Below are 20,495 nucleotides of genomic sequence, written 5' to 3' on the forward strand. Positions count from 1 at the left end.
TAATGTCTCCGACACCGGGATGACAATTTAGTTGCGTCGTTAGGGAAAGGCCATTTTGAAACCAGATGATACTATTTTGCATGATCTTGTCCTGGTGCCTTTCGTCCCCTTTGGATTACTGAGACGATCCAATAGTTTGGTCTTTCTGAGGTCAGCATGACCTTGTCCTGACACACATAGCTGCTCTGCCACGCATGTCTGAAGCTTGGTGGAAGCATCAATTTCTCCAACTAGGGGACAGTCAGTTTGGGGTTGATTTTATTTTCCTTCAGTTGAGTAACAAACCAGTATGTCATTCTTTCTGTCGTTACTGTGGTGTATAGGCTTGTCTGTACATAACAGGATTGTACTTAATTTAAATTCCAGCATATGGCTTGGATTGGAAAGTTCCACCAGTAGTTTTCAGGCTCCATGCCTGGCACCCAGTTGCCCCTTGAGGAATCCTCTCCTCAAGAACTATCCGGAATATGGGTTTGCTGATCCCCCAGCTTGCATTCAGTTTCTCCTTATTGGCACTAAGAACCTATTTGCTCTTAGTTCATGACATGTAGTTTCTGGTCACCTGTTTGGTTTCTTAGATCAACCGAATTCACAGGCCATTTCAATTTAAATAACCGAGCTAAACACCATCTCAGAACCTTCTGTCTGGCCCGAGCTGAAAAATAACTTATCATGAAAACTACTACGCTATGGGAAATCACGTTACAGGAGCCTAACTCCTGTAAATGTCTAGCTGGAACAATAATAGCTAAGAAAAAGTTCTTTAGTGTTAAGTGATGAGTGGAAGACTCCCATATAGGGCGCACCCTGAAGCGAAGTCAAGACTACAGGTAAGTTGCAGATGGCCTTACCACTAAAAGTTCCAGTGAAAAACTCAGTAAGAATTTAGACGCAACGCCTTCAAGGATTCCTTGACATAGGACTTCCCACACAAGGATCTCTGAAAGTTTTAAGAGACAACCATTTAGCCTGCAGGGTAAAAAACATCAAGCCAAAACCAAACTAATCCTGCAGGAATGGTAGTCAAGTGTACTTGTGTAGAACTCTTTTTTTCAGGAGACTAGAATGAAGCCCAATTAGGACTGTAGGCAACTCCTATAGTACTACCACACAAAGAACTTGGATAGCTACAGTCAACCTCTGAGGGAGAGCCTGACTTCCAGTTCTAATGTCTAAACTTCCATACTAATTGGTAGCTCTCCGGAAAACCTCATCTGATAGGGTTTAGAATCGGAGAGGAGGGTTTCACTCTTGTTCCATGGTTTCATGCTGAAGAAATTTCCCCAAGCAAGCTGCTACTGTTCGAACCAGTTTACTTATAGTAGGAGATAACCATAGAAAGAATAGATTAAGTTGTAATACATAAGTAAAAGGCCAAGGGCAGAGAAAGGCATTCATTTCCCTGGTCCTCAACAATGGAATGCAGGAGTAAGAAATCCTGGAAATGTTCATTATCCAGAGAGGCAAAAGATCCAGTTACATACTTCTGGATCTCCAGAAAATATCCCTGAGCAGCTACTGAAACTGGAAAAACTGGGATGATCTGAAAGCTTGCAGTGTCCATACACCTCATCTAGAGCACAGATAATGAATTCTAATAACCGCTAAAAGGTTACACTTGGCTGTACAAACACAGCTTTATAGGTGACATACAACCTGATCAGCTTAAGGGCACACAGAACTGTGGTCCTCTCCACGATAGTCTAATTATAATAGAAAGGAAATCCTCAATTCTGCCACCAGATGGAGGCATCCTTTGTATATCAGATGTACCAAAGGTCTAATAGGTTAGTTTCACTATATTTTTAATTGATTAATTAATTTGATGTGGCTGATACAAGATATGGAAAATACCTAATTTTTCACACATTGATCGAATATAAGTAAACCACTGAAGATTATGTGCATCACTGCTATGCAAAATTTCACAGATAGCTTTTTCATAAGGTAGTTAGCCTATAAACCAAATACAAAACCAGTCTCAGGTTTGCTCGTTGATCAATACCAGAAACTCTAATACCAGGATTAAAGGGACAGAGGGTGTTCTGGAAGATAAGAGCAATAGAAGTTTAATTAACATATTTTCAATGGCTTTCAGTTTATCTAAATTGCGTATACCCTCCTGCCTTACATTTTATAATAATTGGGGAGACTACACGGACCCAATTTCTTTCCAACCCCATTACTGTATTCGCTCTGTGGCTCAACACAACCATAATCTTTTGCATTTGCTTCACCAAAATGCCATTTGCTGCAATCCTAGTAGGTAAACTATCAAAGTCATAAGCTCTTTTGCTTTCTAAATTTAATGAATGCTTGAAAGATTTTGGTGAGTTAAACACCATAAAACTTGTCTTAGATGGTTTAACAGACACCCCCCCAAATCCCACAGAATGTAAAGAAGTTATTGAAATATTCTGTAGGCCCATCGATGACATGGAAATGAAGAGAGTAATTTGCAAAAAGTAAGGTGCATATTTTCGAAGCTTCTACGGTAGGAGAATCATTCAGGCTATTTTGTAGGGCATTAATCACACGGTTAATATAAAGAATGGATAAACGTTGGAGCCACAGCACACCTCTGGTGAACACAAAGATTGTCCATATTTATCTAGTAAGCTCACCATTTCAAACCAATCCTATTCTGGGATAACTTCTGGAGTTTAAGCACATTATAAAATGTAAAAGGGGACAGTCATACTCTTGTCATACAAAACTTTCGATAGTGCATTTTGAGGCACTGTATCAAAGGCAGACTTTAGGTCTACAAGTGCAACATATAGCACTAGCTTTTGTAGGGATGTCTACCTCCACACAAGGAAAATGAATCTAGACACTTGATCAATGGTGCTAATATTTTATCTGATTACTACCTGCAAACAGGAAATTGCTTTTGACTCCTCATGCCACTGATGCAACTTAGCCAGTACCATTTAATTAAAAAAATTGCAAGATGTTAGTTACACAAATTGACCTAAATTTAACGACTCGCTTAGTATTCCTTTTTGAATAGTTGTACAATTTCAGCACTAAGCCATAATCACGGATTGGAGCTCCTTATCCCACTGCTTTAGTACTGGTTCAAATGTAAAGTCCCTAAAATGCAGGTTCATCTTTATAAACGATCCTCTAGAATCCAGGCCAGGGACTTAACCAATTTGTAAACTACTTAAGGCAAGAAGATCTTGGATGGTTTGATTTAGAAAGGCAACTGTGTGATATCCTATGGCAAACTTCCTTTAACCGTTTAGCTTTTACAGCAGTGGTCAGACCATTAGCTCATTCCCCTTTGCTCTTTTTGTTTTACATGATAGTGGTTTTATTATGTCTCTGTGCTTCGCTTATAGCAACTTTATTCATTGACTGAATGGCAACTAAAGATTTACTTTTCTCATTCTGACAAGCTTAATAAAGCCTCAGGCATATACTAGGCTTAGATCCCAAATTAGAACTTATGTGTTTTGTAAAATGAGTTGTCAATTTTTCAGACATCGAAAGATGAAGATTAAGTAAGGAATAATTGCAAATGGCTAGTAAAAGCCGTTCTGCGACAAAAAGATTTATATCTTTGTACATTTCTGGTAACACTTCAGCCTTCACTACAGTGCCCCATTTACTCCTATTATCATTTGTCAAACATATTTCAGATTAAATTGTCCAAATATGATCTAGAGCCAAACAATATTTACCACTGTTTCTAAATGTATTGCTATGCCCATCTGACAAATGCACTGACATAGAATCAATATGAGGTCAGTGAGCCCTTTTTATGGGTCGACTAACAAAGATGGTCAGAAGTGGCTCAGCCATTATGGGGCTGAAGGCAATAAGTGATAGTCAGTGTAGTCACCTGTAAGGATATAACATTGGTGTGTTTCAACCTAGGTTTCTCAGGATGAGGTATACCCACACTTTGTCCTCATCCTCCTGGATAGTCATTAACATAGGGATTGGTTTATATTTAGTATTAAAATCACTAGCAACCAGGGCCATATTAAGGAATCCCTGGGGCTCAGCAATCTGACTCCTTCAATTTACAAGCCCCTCGATGATAAACGATGAATATTGTAGGTCTATTCCTAGTTGGAAATTCATTTACCAGGCACTCTAGATCTGCACTATCAATTTGAAATACTTTAATATCACAACTTAACACACTTTTAATTAACACAGCTAAACCAACAAAACGGTGGCCTGTTTTTAGACTATTCAGCTTCAATAATGTAATTTACAAAACCATCACAAAATAGGTAAGTGGGTCCAAGTCTACTGAAACATACATATATTATAACCACTTACAAAAAAAACCACCTGGGGTCTTTAAACTTGAATGCAGGTCCTGTTATATTCCAAGACAAGATCTTTAACATATGGGGTAATGGTGGCAGCAGTATATATGCCAGTTGCTACATCTGAGGATGTACTCGAAGTATATCTATGAGGCAATAACTCGACAGCTGCTAGATATTCAGCATTGTAACCTGTAAAGGACAAATTGATATTCTAGAAGGTTTGCTTAAATAGACAACATCTCTTTAAGGTATATTATGTTTCTCAATAGAGGTTGTCTCCTTGATCACAAGCGGTGGATAGACGGCCACCGGGAACCTGAAGAGGAGGGATACCTGAATCTAACACGCCGCTTACCCTTGAAACCAACACGTTTCTGGATGTTTATGGTTCGACGGATCCCCTCCCGGTCACCGCCTGAAACACACACGTTTTCAGAGCTAACACTTGGAACACTTCGTCACCCTATTAATGCGGAACACAGCTGAGCTAACTAATTTTGACCCTACTACTTGAAACATACCCGTTTCCAGACAGAGAATCGCTCTAATTGTGTAGACTCTTACACACCCGATAAGGCGGAACCTAACGGTCACAACAGAGTGTGACTAAACTGGATACTCCAACTTCACTCTCTTATTTGATTTGAGCTAAGAAAAATCATGGCTTCTCTTTGAACTACCTATACGGATTAGTACCGTTAGCTCCAGACTACACTCGACCCATTCCTGGTGTTGAGTCTAAAGCCCTGAAGAGTCGTGTTGACTCTACGGCACACGACGAAACACGTGTCGGCATTTTGTGAGACTGTTAAGGTCTGGATGCAATAAACCATCTCCCTGCTGGGACAAGAATACACACTGAAGAATCTGCTTCTGTTCATTTTTCCATACCTCAAACTGTTTTGTAATTTGTAACACCTTGATGTAGTTGCGAGAGCACAGCTGTTTAATTGTTGATCGGTCTCTGACTTATTGGACGGTTAAGGGTGTTTTACCGTCTGCTCTTCACGCACTACACAGCAACCTTTGAACCAACACACAGTAACGTAGAAATTGAGGCAGTGCGCCCTTGATATCGCTACCTAAAAAACCCCTAAACAGTTATACCCACACTTTGTCCTCATCCTCCTGGATAGTCATTAACATAGGGATTGGTTTATATTTAGTATTAAAATCACTAGCAACCAGGGCCATATTAAGGAATCCCTGGGGCTCAGCAATCTGACTCCTTCAATTTACAAGCCCCTCGATGATAAACGATGAATATTGTAGTTCTATTCCTAGTTGGAAATTAATTTACCAGGCACTCTAGATCTGCACTATCAATTTGAAATACTTTAATATCACAACTTAACACACTTTTAATTAACACAGCTAAACCAACAAAACGGTGGCCTGTTTTTAGACTATTCAGCTTCAATAATGTAATTTACAAAACCATCACAAAATAGGTAAGTGGGTCCAAGTCTACTGAAACATACATATATTATAACCACTTACAAAAAAAACACCTGGGGTCTTTAAACTTGAATGCAGGTCCTGTTATATTCCAAGACAAGATCTTTAACATATGGGGTAATGGTGGCAGCAGTATATATGCCAGTTGCTACATCTGAGGATGTACTCGAAGTATATCTATGAGGCAATAACTCGACAGCTGCTAGATATTCAGCATTGTAACCTGTAAAGGACAAATTGATATTCTAGAAGGTTTGCTTAAATAGACAACATCTCTTTAAGGTATATTATGTTTCTCAATAGAGGTTGTCTCCTTGATCACAAGCGGTGGAACAGATTTAATTGGATCTTTGAGTCATTTGGGGTTAGACTGGATCTAACATCCCACTAACAACTTTATGAAGCTACTGGAGGGCCTCAGCCAATACAACATGTTGATATTTCATCCAAATTGAAAGGCCATCACATTTCTCTCTATTGTTACCCAATTTATAAAGCCACCCCAATACGGATGCTACTTTTAATCCAATCAGCATGCCTGGACCATTTAGAATGGCAAGGATGATGTGCTTGGATTTGGCCAGTCCAATTAAAGATGGCCAAGCTCAGCATACTAGCACATTTCCCTCCTGGGTGGACAACACACTGGCAGAGTGTAATAGAGCAAGGAATCCCTACCACCATGAAGCCTGGTTGGAGGTGCCCAACATCAAATCTATGTGATCCCAGCAGGACCAAAGCAATGGTCTTTGCTATCATATACAAGCCCTTGCATTCCCACAGGTTAAGCCCAGCAAGACAAAAGATGGCAAGTCAGAATCTCTCTTGAATAGGAAATCTAAAAAATATAACCCACCATCCCAGACGCTATCGGCATCCAATGGCATCTCTAAACATTTGTTATGTTAGGCTAGATATCAGAAACAACAAAACTTAACATTTGTAAAGCGCGCATTTACCACAATGGGTATCTTGGCGCTGAATAACAGGTGTTTGTTGTTACCCAACTCACTGGTACTCATTTTATCGACCTCAGATGGATGAAAGGCTGTGTGGACCCACCGGGATTTGAACCTGTGAACTCAGGCCCTGAGAAGACGCATTAGTCCACTGAGCCACCAGACCCGGCATAAGAAGGCTGGGTCAGAAATGCGGCTAAAGAGATTTTGCAATCAGTTCCCAACATGGGGATGTGACAACCGATGTTTTACATAGTAATTAGTAGGGCGAGGTTAAGGAAGAGATGGCACTGAGATGGGGTTCAGTTGGGGGTGAAAACACGGGAGGAATTTAGTTGTGAAGAAATGCCCAGTTTGAAGTTTGCGCTTTTTGGTTCAGGCAGGTTTTACCGAGTCATTCGTCACGATTAGGAAAAATGCAAGATTGCAATTTGTAACTGTCTTGAATTGCCATGAACCTTTGTCTTACTTATTTAATGTGAAATCTATACTACTATTATAAAGAGAGAACTTGCACCTTTTGGCCAGGTAAACTCGGGAACCACAGCGCCAATCTACACACCCAATACATCTATGAAAATGTCAGGGTGTGTAGATGGACATAGGCTATATAAATAAAAAAAAAAGTAAATAAAAAAAATTACGTTTGTAAACAAAGTAGTCCCCTGAAAGTAGCGCCGGCCGGGACCTAGCGCTGGCCGCTACGCGACGTGCGTGATGACGAAGGAGGAGGGCGGTGCAGTGACGAGCGGCTGTGCAGTGAGGAGCGGCGGCACAGGTAAGGAAAGGGAAAGTGAGACTGTGATGCAGGGGGAGGCAAGAAGGAGGCAGCAGTAAATGAAAATGTCGGAGCGCGCGTGAGTCGGGGCGGGAGGGGGCGCGAGTGAGTCGGGCGGGAGGGGGGCGCAAGGGTAGTCGGGCGGGAGGGAGTCGATGCGGGAGGGGGTCGGAGCGGGTGTACTGCCCCCAGCCCCTTTCTGCCCCAGGCAACGCTGGGGCGGGCTGCTAGTAATAATATAATAATGCACTTCCAAAGTAAACTTTACTTCAGTGTAGACTTTTCTCCAGAGTCATCGGTGTCAAATAAGGTTCTAATTCACAGGTTTCGCGTAACAGCGGAAGTGAAATAAATGTAGATTACAGTTTTTGTTTAAAGGATTTAAATTAATATGTCTTAAAAACAGTCACAGTCTCCTCTTCATTCTTTCCAGACATACAAAACTATCACAGCATATGTCCATTGATTTCACATAGTTATTTTGCAGCATACCTCAGTTGCGTGACCCTTGACATCGAAAAAGATGGTGAGGTTATTGTGTATGCATTCCACGACAGCTTCCCTGAGAGTTGGTATTCTTTCACCGCGGAAGAGGTGCCTAATAAGTTAAAGAACAGATAAAATGACCAAGGCAGTAAGAGCAGCTGAAGGCATGGTTGATAATGTGTTGCACACAGAATGTTTTGGGTCCAGGAGGACTACTACTAGTCATGAGCACCAAAACAAGAATATAATAAAATGAAAATATAAGATGCAGGCAATTCTGTAATTGCAACCTCTGTAAAGGTATCAATGAATACAGCATGAATTACACTTTATTATTCAAATTCGTGAACAAAATTACTAAATGTTAAGTTACAAACATAAAAATCAATAAAAAAAAACAGAAAAGCCACAAAGAGGGTATAAGGGGTAACTAATATAACTTGGACCGTACATTCAAAGTCGAAGAGCAGTGGCCACTCAACATTAAGGTACAAGACAGTCAGCAATAAACACAATGCTGCAAATGAAAGCGACTCATTAAACAACAAAGAAAAAGAATAAAGAAGGATATCAAAGCACTTTTATATTAGTCCACAATATTAAATCCACAAGGTAGGGTTATGTACAAAAATAAATCATTAATATTAATTCCAATTCTAGTCCATAATAGATCCGAATTTCCACCTGCACTTTATCAAGGCGGCTGACAAGTGTTTCGTCACAGCAGCGACTTTTTTAAGGCTGCAAATGTACAAATCTTGTGTAACGGAGTTGCTATTGTATTCTAGGACAGGACCGGAGGCTTCGGATTATGCTTTACTTTCTTTGCTTTAATTTTGATAGCAGCCATTTTAAAACTTATAGCCAAAACCACATTTCCCAAACACCCTCAGGAAATTGGTTAAATAAAGGAGACAAAGAAGGGACAACATATCCCTGAGTCTAATGCACCAATCACAACACTGCAATCACTGTAAAGTCCCCAGTCGACTCCTTGTTCATCCTCTTTCTTTGTTTCTACACAGCCATGAGATGAGTGCCTTTTATTTCCCATTTATTTTTCTGTCAGACTAAAGCTGTAAACTTGTGTCGCAGTCGCGGGACCGCGTTTGCTGCCTCCCGCAACTGCGAAGTGATGTGCTGTTGCTATCAATGTGCTCAAATGTGCATTTATTAATTGCTTGCACACGCATTGTATTGTTTGGCCTCTGCCATGCACTAATGCTTTGTGTTTTCAGGCACGCGCAACGGCGCGGCTATCCGCACCAGTGCGCTTCTGTTTTTGCTTACCTGTGAGAGTTCTGTTTTCGTTAGTGGCCACGCGTTCGGCTGGCGGGTCTGCTTGCGAGACTATGCGGGTCAATCAATCAATCAATCAATCAAGAATTTGCAGAGCCCACTACTTACCCGTGAGGGTCTCAAGGCGCTGGGAGGAAAAGGGGGTGGGGGGGGCGCCACTGGTCGAACAGCCAGGTCTTGAGTAGCCTCCTGAATGTCAGCAGGTCTTGGGTCTGTCGTAGGCTCAGTGGCAGGGTGTTCCAGGTCTTGGCAGCGAGGTGGGAGAAGGATCTGCTGCCAGTGGTTGTTCTTCGGATGCGAGGGACTGTGGCGAGGGCAAGGTCGGCGGAACAGAGCTGGTCGTTGGGGATGTAGAAAAAGCGTTGTCTGTTCAGGTAGGTTGGGCCGGTCTTGTGGAGTGCCTTGTGTGCGTGGATGAGGAGCTTAAAGGAAATCCTCTTGTTGACGGGGAGCCAGTGCAGGTTTCTCAGGTGGGGGGGTGATGTGGCTGTGGCGTGGTACGTCAAGGATCAGGCGTGCAGAGGCATTTTGAATGCGTTGCAGTTGTTTGATGAGCTTGGCTGGGGCTTCAGGGTAGAGGGTGTTTCCATAGTCGAGTCTGCTACTGAGGAGGGCCTGGGTGACTTTTCTTCTTGTATCTGTCGGGATCCGCCTGTAGATCTTGCCGAGCATGCAGAGGGTGTTGAAGCAGGAGGAGGAGACTTCGTTGACTTACTTGGTCATGGAGAGTGTTGAGTCGAGGATGACTCCCAGGTTGCGTGCGTGGTCGGTGGGTGTCGGGGCTGCTCCCAGTGCCGTAGGCCACCAGGAGTCATCCCAGGCTGAAGGGTTGGAGCCGAGGATGAGGACCTCCGTCTTGTCCGAGTTCAGCTTCAGTCGGCTGATCTTCATCCAGTCGACGTCGGCCTTCATTCCTTCGTGGCAGTTGGATTTGGCGGTGAGGGGGTCCTTAGTGAGGGAGAGGATCAGTTGAGTGTTGTCGGCCTCAGAGATTATGTTGAGGTCGTGCTGTCGGGTGACTTGTGCGAGCGGGGCCATGTAGATGTTGAACAGTGTCAGGCTGAGGGATGATCCCTGGGGTACGCTGCAGATGATCTTGGAGGCTTCGGATCGGAATGGTGGAGGCGGACGCTCTGGGTTCTGCCGGAGAGGAAGGAGGTGGTCCATTACAGGGCCTTGTCTCGGATCCCCGCGTCATGGAGGCGTGTGCGTAGTGTGCGGTGACAGACTGTGTCGAAGGCGGCAGAGAGGTCCAGGAGGATGAGGGCCGCAGTCTCACCGTTGTCTAGCAGGGTCCTGATGTCGCCGGTGGCGGCGATGAGGGCAGTCTCGGTGCTGTGGTTGCTGCGGAACCCTGACTGGGATGGGTCCAGAATGCTGTTTTCTTCGAGGTATCGGGTTTGCTGTCCATTGACGATCTTCTCGAAGACCTTGGCTGGGAACGAAAGCAGGGAGATGGGCCGGAAGTTCTTGAGGTCTCTCGGTTCCGCCTTGGGTTTTTTGAGTAGGGCGTTGAACTCGGCATGTTTCCAGTTCTCTGGGAAGGTCACGGTCTTGAAGGAGAGATTGATGACGTTGCACAGGTGGGGTGCAATGGAGCTCCTGGCTTTGCTGAAGATGTGGTGCGGGAGTGGGTCTGACGGGGAGCCGGAGTGGATTGTGCTCATGTTCTTGATGGCGTCATCTATGGTCACGTTGGCCCAGGCTGGCAGGGTGTTGTGGTTGATGGTGTGCGTAGGGTCTGTTGTGTTGCTGTCTGTTAGGGCTGTCTGGCGTGAAGCTGTCATGGATATCAGCGATCTTGCGGTGGAGGAAGGTGACGAGGGAGACACACAGGGCTTGCGACGGTGGGATGTAGTTGGTGTTGGAGCTGGGGTTGGAGAGTTCCTTTACGATGTTGAAGAGCTCCTTGCTGTTGTGTGCGTTGTTGTCGAGGCGGTCTTTGAAGGAGGTCTTCTTGGCAGACCTGATGAGGTCATAGTGTTTGCGGATGGTGTGTTTGTGGGCTGCGAGGCTGTCCGGTGTCTTTTCATTGTGCCATTTCTTCTCTAGATTCCGTCAAGTTCGCTTGGAGGCTAGGAGTTCTGGGGCGAACCAGCTAGCTCTCTTGCTGGTGTCTCCGTGGGTGGGTTTCTTCAGCGGGGCGAGGGACTTGGCGCAGTCGTTGATCCAGCGTCTGAGGTTGCAGGCGGCGTCGTCGATGTTGGAGGTGTCAGTGGGTGGGCTGAGAGCGAGGTTTGCTTGTAGTTGGTCTTCGGTGACTTTGCTCCAGCAGCGGCGAGGGATCGGTTGGTTGCAGTGGTGTGTGGTGGGTTTCTGGAAGGTAAAGTGGATGCAGCGGGGGTCGGTCCAGAGGAGATCGTTGGTGTGGCTGAAGGAGACGTGGGAGCTGGAGGAGAAGACAGGGTCGAGCGTGTGGCTGGCGGAATGGGCAGGCGTTGTGACAAGCTGCCTCAGTCCGAGGTTGTCGATCAGGCTGGTGGATTAGCTGTTGTTGTTCTCAAGGTGAAATTTCAGGTCTCCGAGGAGGATGTAGTCGGTGGAGGTCAGGGCGTGCATGCTGATGAAGTCGGCGATGGAGTCGCTGAATTGGGGTCGGGTCCAGGGGTTCTGTAGATGAGGGTACCTCTGAGGGTGGTGTTGCAGTCTGTGTGGATCTGGAAGTGCATTTGTTCGACGATGCTGAGATTGTCGGTGTTGTTCGAGACCCTGACGCTGTTCTTGTAGACGATGGCGACTCCGACTCCGTTGGTGCGGTCTCTGCGGGTGATCTTGTTGCCGTCTGGGATGGCTATGGCCATGTCGGGTGCGGAGGAGTCGTTCATCCAGGTCTCTGTCAGGAAGGCGACGTCCGGGGATGATGTGTCGAGCATGTCCCAGAGCTCAACGGCGTGCTTGCGTGTGGAGTGGGTGTTCAGTAGGATGCATCGGAGGTGGTTGAGGTCTTGGGTGGTTCGGCGGCTCTGAGGCTTGTGTAGCTGCAGTTCCGGCAGGTGAATGGACCATGTGTGCGTTTTGGTGTGGCCTTCAAGCAGGTGTGGGTCCGTCCGGGGATGAGGGAGTACAGTGTGCTGGCATCGTAGTGGCAGCGGTCGTCACGGCAGGCGCGGGGGCCAGAGGTTCTGGCACTGGGAGAGGTCCAGGCGCGGAAGGGCGCAGACAGGCTTGCCATAGGCATGTTTTCGGCGCACCAGAGGTGCGGACGCGCAGCATCCGCCATATATGGGTAGGTGGGAGGGAGGAGCAGCTGGGAGGCGGGGCAGTGAATGGGCAGTCAGGGGGGTGGGGCCGTGGGGACGCAGCGGCGGGACAGAAGCAAGGGCACAGAATCCTGGGGGCAATGGAGGGAACAGAAGGAGACAAAGGCACAGAATCACGGGGGCAGCGTAGGGGACAGAGGGAGAAAAAGGCACAAAGTCACGGGGGCAGCGAAGGGGACAGAAGGAGAAAAAAGGCACAGAATCTCAGGGGCAGCGAAGGGGACAGAAGGAGAAAAAAAGCCACAGAATCACGGGGGCAGCGAAGGGGACAGGAAAAAAAAGGTACAGAATCACGGGGGCAGCGAAGGGAACAGAAGGAGAAAAAAAGGCATAGAATCACAGGGGCAGCGAAGGGGACAGGAGAAAAAAGACACAGAATCACGGAGGCAACAAAGGGGAGACAGACAACAAGAGAGTGCAATACAATGGAATAGCAAATGACAAACAAATCTAAGGCCTACCACTGGCCACCAGTGATGAGAGGCAGGTGGTTGCCTGCGGGTGGTGGAGGGCCTTGAACTTCCTCAGTAGCGGCAGCTGGGCACGAAGGCACAGGAGGTGCTGTGTGGAGGGGAAGCGACCTGCCTGGTGGGGTCAAGGGTCCGCCTTTCTTCCCTGCCAAGGAACGCGGCTTTGACCTCCGGCAGCCAGGGGGCGCTGTCATGCACATCTAGCGCGTCAGTGTCTCGCTGGTAATGGCGTACGGAGTCGGAAAGCCATTAATTGCTTTTATTCCGCCCGCCGTTGCCTGGTGCTTCGCGACCCCCTAGTGGGTCTGTAGAGTCAGTGTGCTCGGTGCCTGTGACTCTCAGAGTTTTCTGAGTAGGTTTGTGTGTCTTTGTAACCACTCGAGTATCTTGACAGCACCATGACGGCATCTTAATCATTCGAGGTGCAATATAACGTTCTCTTTCGCACAGGTATACATTGTACAGCACAGTCGCACTACCCGATTGACATAGCTTGTTACAGCCTAGTGAGCACCGCGACAGCCCCATATCCACTTGAGGAATAACATCACGTTTTCCTTCACACCGGTGTACATTGTATATTACGGTCGCACCACTTGATTGACGTGAGCTTGTAATAGCCCAGCGAGGCAGTTTAGAGACGCTCTTATTCTTTTTTGGATGCAAATAGTAAATGACTTCACCAACCCATCGGCCCAGTCACAAGAGATCCCTCCATCTCAGGACCTCTGTAACTTGATTGCCGATTATTTCGACAACAAGATTGTTGACATTGTGAAGACATTTCCTTTGCCATCTTCTTCCCTATGTAGCTTAGAACGGGCCGAGGGAGTTGAGACAATCAGGAGGACTTCGCGTCTTGAGTCCTTTACACCTGTCTCCCTTGAATGAACAGGATGGATGTTGGCAGCTGCGCACCACTGACAGAATCTTTTCCACTTTAGCTTGTAGGTTTTTATTGTGGACGGAGCCCTGGCATTGGCAAGAATGTCCCTGCATGCTGGCGAAATGTTCAAATGGGCAAATTCAAGTAGCTCAGGTTCCAGGCTGCTAATCTGACCCTCGTCCATCGTGAGGAGATCCGCTCGAGGATGAAGGGGAAGGAGAATGGGTTCGCACTGTGAGAGAAGCAGCAGCGTCGAGAACCACGCTTTGCGAGGCCATCTCGGAGCAATCAGGAGAATGTGGCACGGCTGTCACAGCATCTTCCATAACACTTGAGGAACTAGTGGAATCGGCGGAAAAGTGTAGGCGAATAGCTCGCACCATTCCATCAAAAGGGCATTACTGGACAATTCTGGATGGGGAAGCCAGCTTGCAAAGGACGGGCATTTCCGGTTCACAGGGCTCGCAAAGAGATTCATGTGCGGATAACCCCAATGCAGAAAGATGAAATCCAGAGTCGGCTGATGCAGCTCCCATTCGTGAGTCGAGGATGCAGACCTGCTGAGGGAATCCGCGAGGATGTTGGAGATGCCTGGTAGGTGAACTGCTGTCAGGGTAATGTGGTGCCGAAGTGCCCAATCCCAAATACTCTGTGCCAGCTGAGACAGGAGAGGAGATTTGGTGCCGCCCTGCTTGTTCACATAGTGCGTACTGGTGGTATTGTCGCTTTGGATGAGCACCGATTCACCCTGAATCAGAAGATGGAATGATTTGAGCGCCAGGAAGATGGTCATTAACTCCAGCCTGTTGATGTGCCAGAAGCGTTGAGAAAGAATCCACTTGCCCTTTATGGACAGCCCTTGAAGGTGTGCGCCCCATCCTTCCAAGGAGGCATCCGTCCTCAGAATGAGTTTCGGAGTGGTGGTGAGGAAAGAAGTCCCGGCAGCAAAGTTGGGCGGTTGAGCCCACCACTGGAGAGCCGACCTCATCCGGGCGGTCACTAGGACCAGATCGTTGAAAGAGCCGGTGACCTGACGCCACTGTCTGTCCAATTCTTCCTGAATGGTACGACTCCTAAGCCTGCAATCCGGGATCAGAGAGATGCAGGAGGACGCCATCCCCAGAAATGACTTCAATAGACAAACTGAAACTGACTCTTTTGAACAGATTAGCGCCACCAAGTGTAGAATCCGTAGCTGACGCTCGTGAGACACGAATGCCTTGGCTAGTGACGTATCCAGAGTGGCGCCTAGAAACGTTCTGTAAGGAGCTGGGTCGACCTGAGACTTCTCGGTGTTGATGGAAAGACCGAGGGAGCAAAGTAAGGTCTGACAGAGTTGAGTGTCCTGGGACAGCTGATTGCGACTTGATTAGACAATCGTCTAGGTATGAAAAAATTTGAACTCCTTGTAGATGCAGGTAAACCACCACTGGAGCCAAGATCTTTGTGAAGACGCGAGGGGCGGAGCGCAGGCCGAAAGGCAGCACTCTGAACTGAAAGTCTCTCCGCCCTACCCGGAAACCCAAGTACTTCCGGTGCCATGGAAGAATTGGCACGTGGAAATAAGCGTCCTGGAGGTCGATGGTAGTCATGAAGTCGTCTTTGGAGAGAAGACGTAGGATCTCCACGAGCGTGAGCATGCGGAAGGATTGGCACTTTAGATATTTGTTCAGTGCCTGTAAATCAAGGATTGGGTGCCAGTCGCCTGTCTTTTTGAGGATGAGGAAAAAACGGGAATACAATCCCATCCCTTTCTGAGACTTGGGAACCACTTCAATGGCACCTTTTTGAATCATGATGCAAATCTGTTGGAAAAGTTCTTTGCGGTGCGCTGGAGGTGGACCAGTCGGAGGAGTGTGAGGAGGAATCTTGACAAACTCCAGGGCATGGCCCTTTGATACAATGTCCAGCACCCAACGGTCCGAGGTGATTGAGGACCATTGAGAAAAGAACAGGGAGATTCGATCTCCAACTTTGAGCTGGGAAGGCAAGTCATTGTCTCTTGGAAGCGGAGTCTCTATAGGAAGACTTTCCTCGGTACCATCTGGAAGACTGCTGGCGAGAGGACTGTTGCAACTGTGAGGAATATCGCTGATTTCCTTGACCGTAGGAGCGGTACTGGTTGGATCTGCCGCGAAAAGAAGAGGTGGTGCTGCGTCCGCGTGCACCACGAAAAGGCTGTTTGCGGAACTGCAAAGTGCCTAAGGAACGAACTGTTTCTGTATCCTTCTTTATCGTCTGCAATGCTTCATCGACGTGCTGACGAAGAGCGATTCGCCGTCATATGGCATGACCAGGATTTTTGCCTGAACCTCCTAGAGAAAAGAGGTAGAACGAAGCAAGCCCTGACGCTGCAGAACAGCTACCCCTGCGAGCTGACGGAAGCCATTGCAGGCGATTTCCACCGAGCAGTCTATGATCTCTTCTGACGCTCCCTCCCCTTCCTGAAGAATTTTTAGAGCCTCTGCTCTGGAGGACTCAGGAATGAGAGCAACAAAGGTAGACATGTCAGACCACATCTGGCGGTCGTAGAGTCCTAGTATGGCCAGCGAATTTGCAGCCCTCACAGTAGTGGAAGCCATAGTAGAAATGTTCGCCCAATGGCATCAAGGCGACGACCTTCACGATCAGGAGGAGAAGTAATTGGAGAAGAGGGGTGTCTGGAACGGCGCTGGGCGGCCTGTGTGACCACGGAATCTGGTTTAGGCTGTGCAACCAGGCAAGCTGGAGAACCATGGGGCGGCTTATACTTCTTCTCCAAACGAGGTAACTGTGCCGGGATGGAATTCGGCGTTTGCATCAACTTGACACCCTCGTTCCAAATAAAGTTGATGATGGGTACTGTCCGGACCTGTTTGAAAGGTTGACTTTTAAAGTCGTAAAGAAAACAGTCTTCGTCCTTTTGGACCATAGGAAGTTTAAAGCGAAGCGCCGCTCTATCCATCAGCTGGTGAAAACTTGTGATGTCAACAGGAGGGGAATCTCCTGGAGTCGCAGGAGGCGGGGACGGTGTTTGGATCTGGTAATCGTCCCAATCAGCCATATTGCCATCATCATCATCATCGTCATCCTGAACCTCGCCGTCCTCTCGCTCTGGGCGAGCATCATCATCATCATCTTCATACACTGTAGCGTGGACCTGAATAGAGGTCGTAACCGGAACAGATGGCGCTGCTGGTTGTGGCTGCGGAGCAGCAGCAGGAGCTGCTGCAGGCGCGGGCGCTGTAGGCAAAGGAGAGCCATGGCGAGATGGCGGAAAACGCCTGTTGTAATCTTCCAACATATATTGGAGTTTGGAAATGAGGGAAAGTGGTAGTGTCGCAGTAGGAACCCGAGTAGAAGGTTCCTCCTCTTGTAAATACAAACCATCCTGATCATCCCCATATTCTTGACATTTTATGACAAGTTCAGAAGGGCTTCGTGCTGCCCGGAATTGCTCATCCTCGTCCTCCTCAGAACTAGAGTCCTGTTCAGAACCTGTGGCAAACAGGGGTGATGGAGGCTGTGTGTCACTTGGAATATTGAGCTGGTCCAAAGGCACCTGGCGAAGTTGATGCAGAGGGTCAACAGTGGAAGAACAAGACCCAGATGAAGAAAGTGGCACCAGAGGCAAAGATGCGAAGGATGATGACACCACCGTCGACGGAGTCGTCGTGAAAGACGACAGTACAGACGTCGACGGAGCCGCCGTCAACAGAGCCATCGTCGACGAGACTGTCGTCGATGAAGACGCCATCGACGAAGCACTCGTCGACGAGGAGGCACTCTTCACAACCTTCGTCGATGAAGATCCTGACGACGACGATAGACTCTTCTTCGACGAGACAGTTTTAAAACTGAGGCATACCTTCGTCGACACGGACGACGTAGCCACCGTCGACGAGCCAGAAGCAGAAATCGTCGTCACTGTCGTCGTCGATGAGCCGGAGATGGCAGAGCTCGTCGTCGGGACGATCGTTGACCGTCCCATCGACGATTTTGCAAGTTTTTTGACAAAAACATGCTTAGAAGAAGCCGAAGACGCCTGAGTCAGATCTCGGGGTGTAGGCGTAGCAGGAGGAGGTAGAGACACCGCAGGAGCCTTCATGAGTGAAAGTTTCTTCTTCTTCAAGAAGGGAGATGGCAGATCCTGCACACTGCTACGCTTAGAAGCGGATTTAGAAGTACCTGACGCCAGGTTTTCTGCGCCAGAAAGAGCTGAATCCTTGACTTTCAATCTTTGTAACCAAAGAAGGAGACGACCCTCCCTATCCTTAAGGGTTTTTGTGGAAAAAGTATGCAAATTTTACATTTGCCTACCTCATGGTCAGGATAGAGGCAGTATATACACTTCTTGTGTGGGTCCTCAGAGTAGAGCTGCAACTTCCCACAAGAAGAACAAGGTCTAAACAAAGACTTCTTACTTGAAGACATAGTAGAAACACTGGAAAACCAGAAGAAAGTAGGAAACTGAGCAGAGCTCAGGGAGACTCCCTTCACACGACGTGCGGTAGAAAATCTGAGGGCCTGAGCCTCTGAGGAGAAGGTTCTGGAGGGTTGCTTGCGCCTGATTGGCTGTAGTTTGGACTAACATAATGACATGGATATGTTATACAGGTTTTTTCTTTTCTCCATGTATTCCTATGTGGTTATGCTAACCAGGTACTTATAAGTATTTCTGGTGTTGCAATTTATGTGATATGTTTTTATATACATACTTTATTGGGATTCTTTTTATTGCTATTTTATTTACCGTGGGACTCCCACTTCGACTTGATGTGACTATTAATGTTCTGTGTAAATAGAAAATAATAAATCAACTCAGTTCAGCTAAACTGAGTCCTTGTTAAAAAAACTGCATTAGGCTACATAATTGAAAAGTTCTTATAATTCTCAAACAGATTAATAACCGTGAATACTTGTTGGAAGCTAATACCGAAATGCATTGGGTAATTCAAACATTAATGGAAAATTTTTAATTTATGGCGCCATGATCATGAAATGAGTACAAAACGGATAAGAAGAATTTCAAGGTGAACAAAACCCTGAAAACATTAAATGACATTTAGAATTTGTGTACTTTTGGAGTTAAATTTGAGCATTTTCAGGTAATTTGTTTTCTGATAGCATTATTTGCCAGAGCAACTGGGGATTGTTCTCATAGTGAGGACAGTGATAGCAGATTTCTAGAAGGTGTGTTGGTTGGAGAACATATCCAGGTAGAACAGTTAAATCTGAGGAATTTGGTTTTAAATTAATGAAATTTCTGGAGCGCACATGGGTTGCAAATATACACTTGATTTTCTTCATCACTAGTCGTTCACCTCCCTCAAAGTCTATTTTTTATATTTATCGCAGTTGTAAATTATTTGCATCGTCAATATTTTCTACATCATACAATACATGCTGTAAGAAGCTGGTGTATTATACACTGCACACTTATGTAAGTGGGCCTAGGGTGTGGGGTATGATTCCAACATGTTTGATTCCAAACATGATAATGTTCCTTACAGCCAGTTTAGAGATGGTCATCGTGTAATGATGCATTGACACTATGTATCATAATGGCTCATCCACTTACAACCCGGGAGAATGGACTACGAAGGTTGTAGGGGTGTCCTGCTCATGCAGGGGCACCCTCACACTTAGAACCGAGCACCCTGCCTTCAGGACTGAAAAGCATGCTTTAGGGGTGACATTTTTAAGTGCAGTGGCCTTAGATATAGGGAAAACATATTTTATCGTAAGTGGTGCTAGCACCAGCTTCCACAGGCTGCAATGGCAGGCCTTAAGTTACAGTTTGATTGGTCTCCCATCAGTGGCATAATACATGATTCAGCCCATGTGGGACACCTGGTGTACATATGCCCTGGGTTACTCAATACCATATACAAGGGACTTATAAGGTTACACCAGTATCCAATCTGGGATGTACCAAAGTACTTACCATTCCAATTTAGGGAAGAAGGCACAGAGACTGGGGTCCTGATTAGCAACATCCTAGTCAGACTAGTGAAAAACACCCCCCAAACGTAAGGACGTGAGATTAACCTTGCCCAGTTGAGACTTCATTTTCTAAGTGGAAATATCTGGAGAATCCATCTGCATTGACATGGCAACTCCCAGGTTTATGTTCCACTGTATAGTCCATCCCCTGTAGGGAAATGGACAACCTTAAAAGCTTGGGGGTTTCACTTTCGGAGAAGTCATGACTTTGCAGAATGGGAGGCCGGCTTCAGGTCATCAAATGTCTTTTGACAGCTTACTGTCCGCTGAACTTTCTTAGGCATTTTCTTAGATGTAAGATTATTCAGGGATGTACCTATGGAACCATATCCCTTTACAAATCTTCTGTAGTACCCAGTCAGGCCTAAGAAAGCTCTGACCTAGTTTCGGTAGTAGGTGCAATCCGGTCCACAATGGTCTGGATGTTGCTCTCCAATGGTTGAGCCTGGCCTCCACCTACCAGGTGGCCCAGGTACACAACCTTACTCTGCCCTATATGGCACTTAGTGGCCTTGATAGTGAAGCCTGCCTTTTGCAGGGCCTGCAGAACATTTCTGAGGTTGACCAGGTGACCCTTCAGGCGGAGTTAAAGTACGAGTTACTTACCTTTGGTAACAATGTA

At 46.5% G+C, this 20,495-nt stretch overlaps 1 protein-coding gene across 1 annotated transcript in view; it reads right to left on the bottom strand.

The window, feature by feature from the left end:
* GDE1 (glycerophosphodiester phosphodiesterase 1) overlaps nt 1–20,495 on the bottom strand; it is a 170,258-nt gene that overhangs the window by 106,999 nt on the left and 42,764 nt on the right. Inside the window, exon 3 of the mRNA XM_086940774.1 lies at nt 7,980–8,085. Coding sequence (XP_086796900.1) covers nt 7,980–8,085 — 106 coding nt within the window. The remainder of the gene's footprint in view (nt 1–7,979; nt 8,086–20,495) is intronic.

This window comes from Lissotriton vulgaris, chromosome 10, assembly GCF_964263255.1.
Source record: "Lissotriton vulgaris chromosome 10, aLisVul1.2, whole genome shotgun sequence".
NCBI lineage: Eukaryota > Metazoa > Chordata > Amphibia > Caudata > Salamandridae > Lissotriton > Lissotriton vulgaris.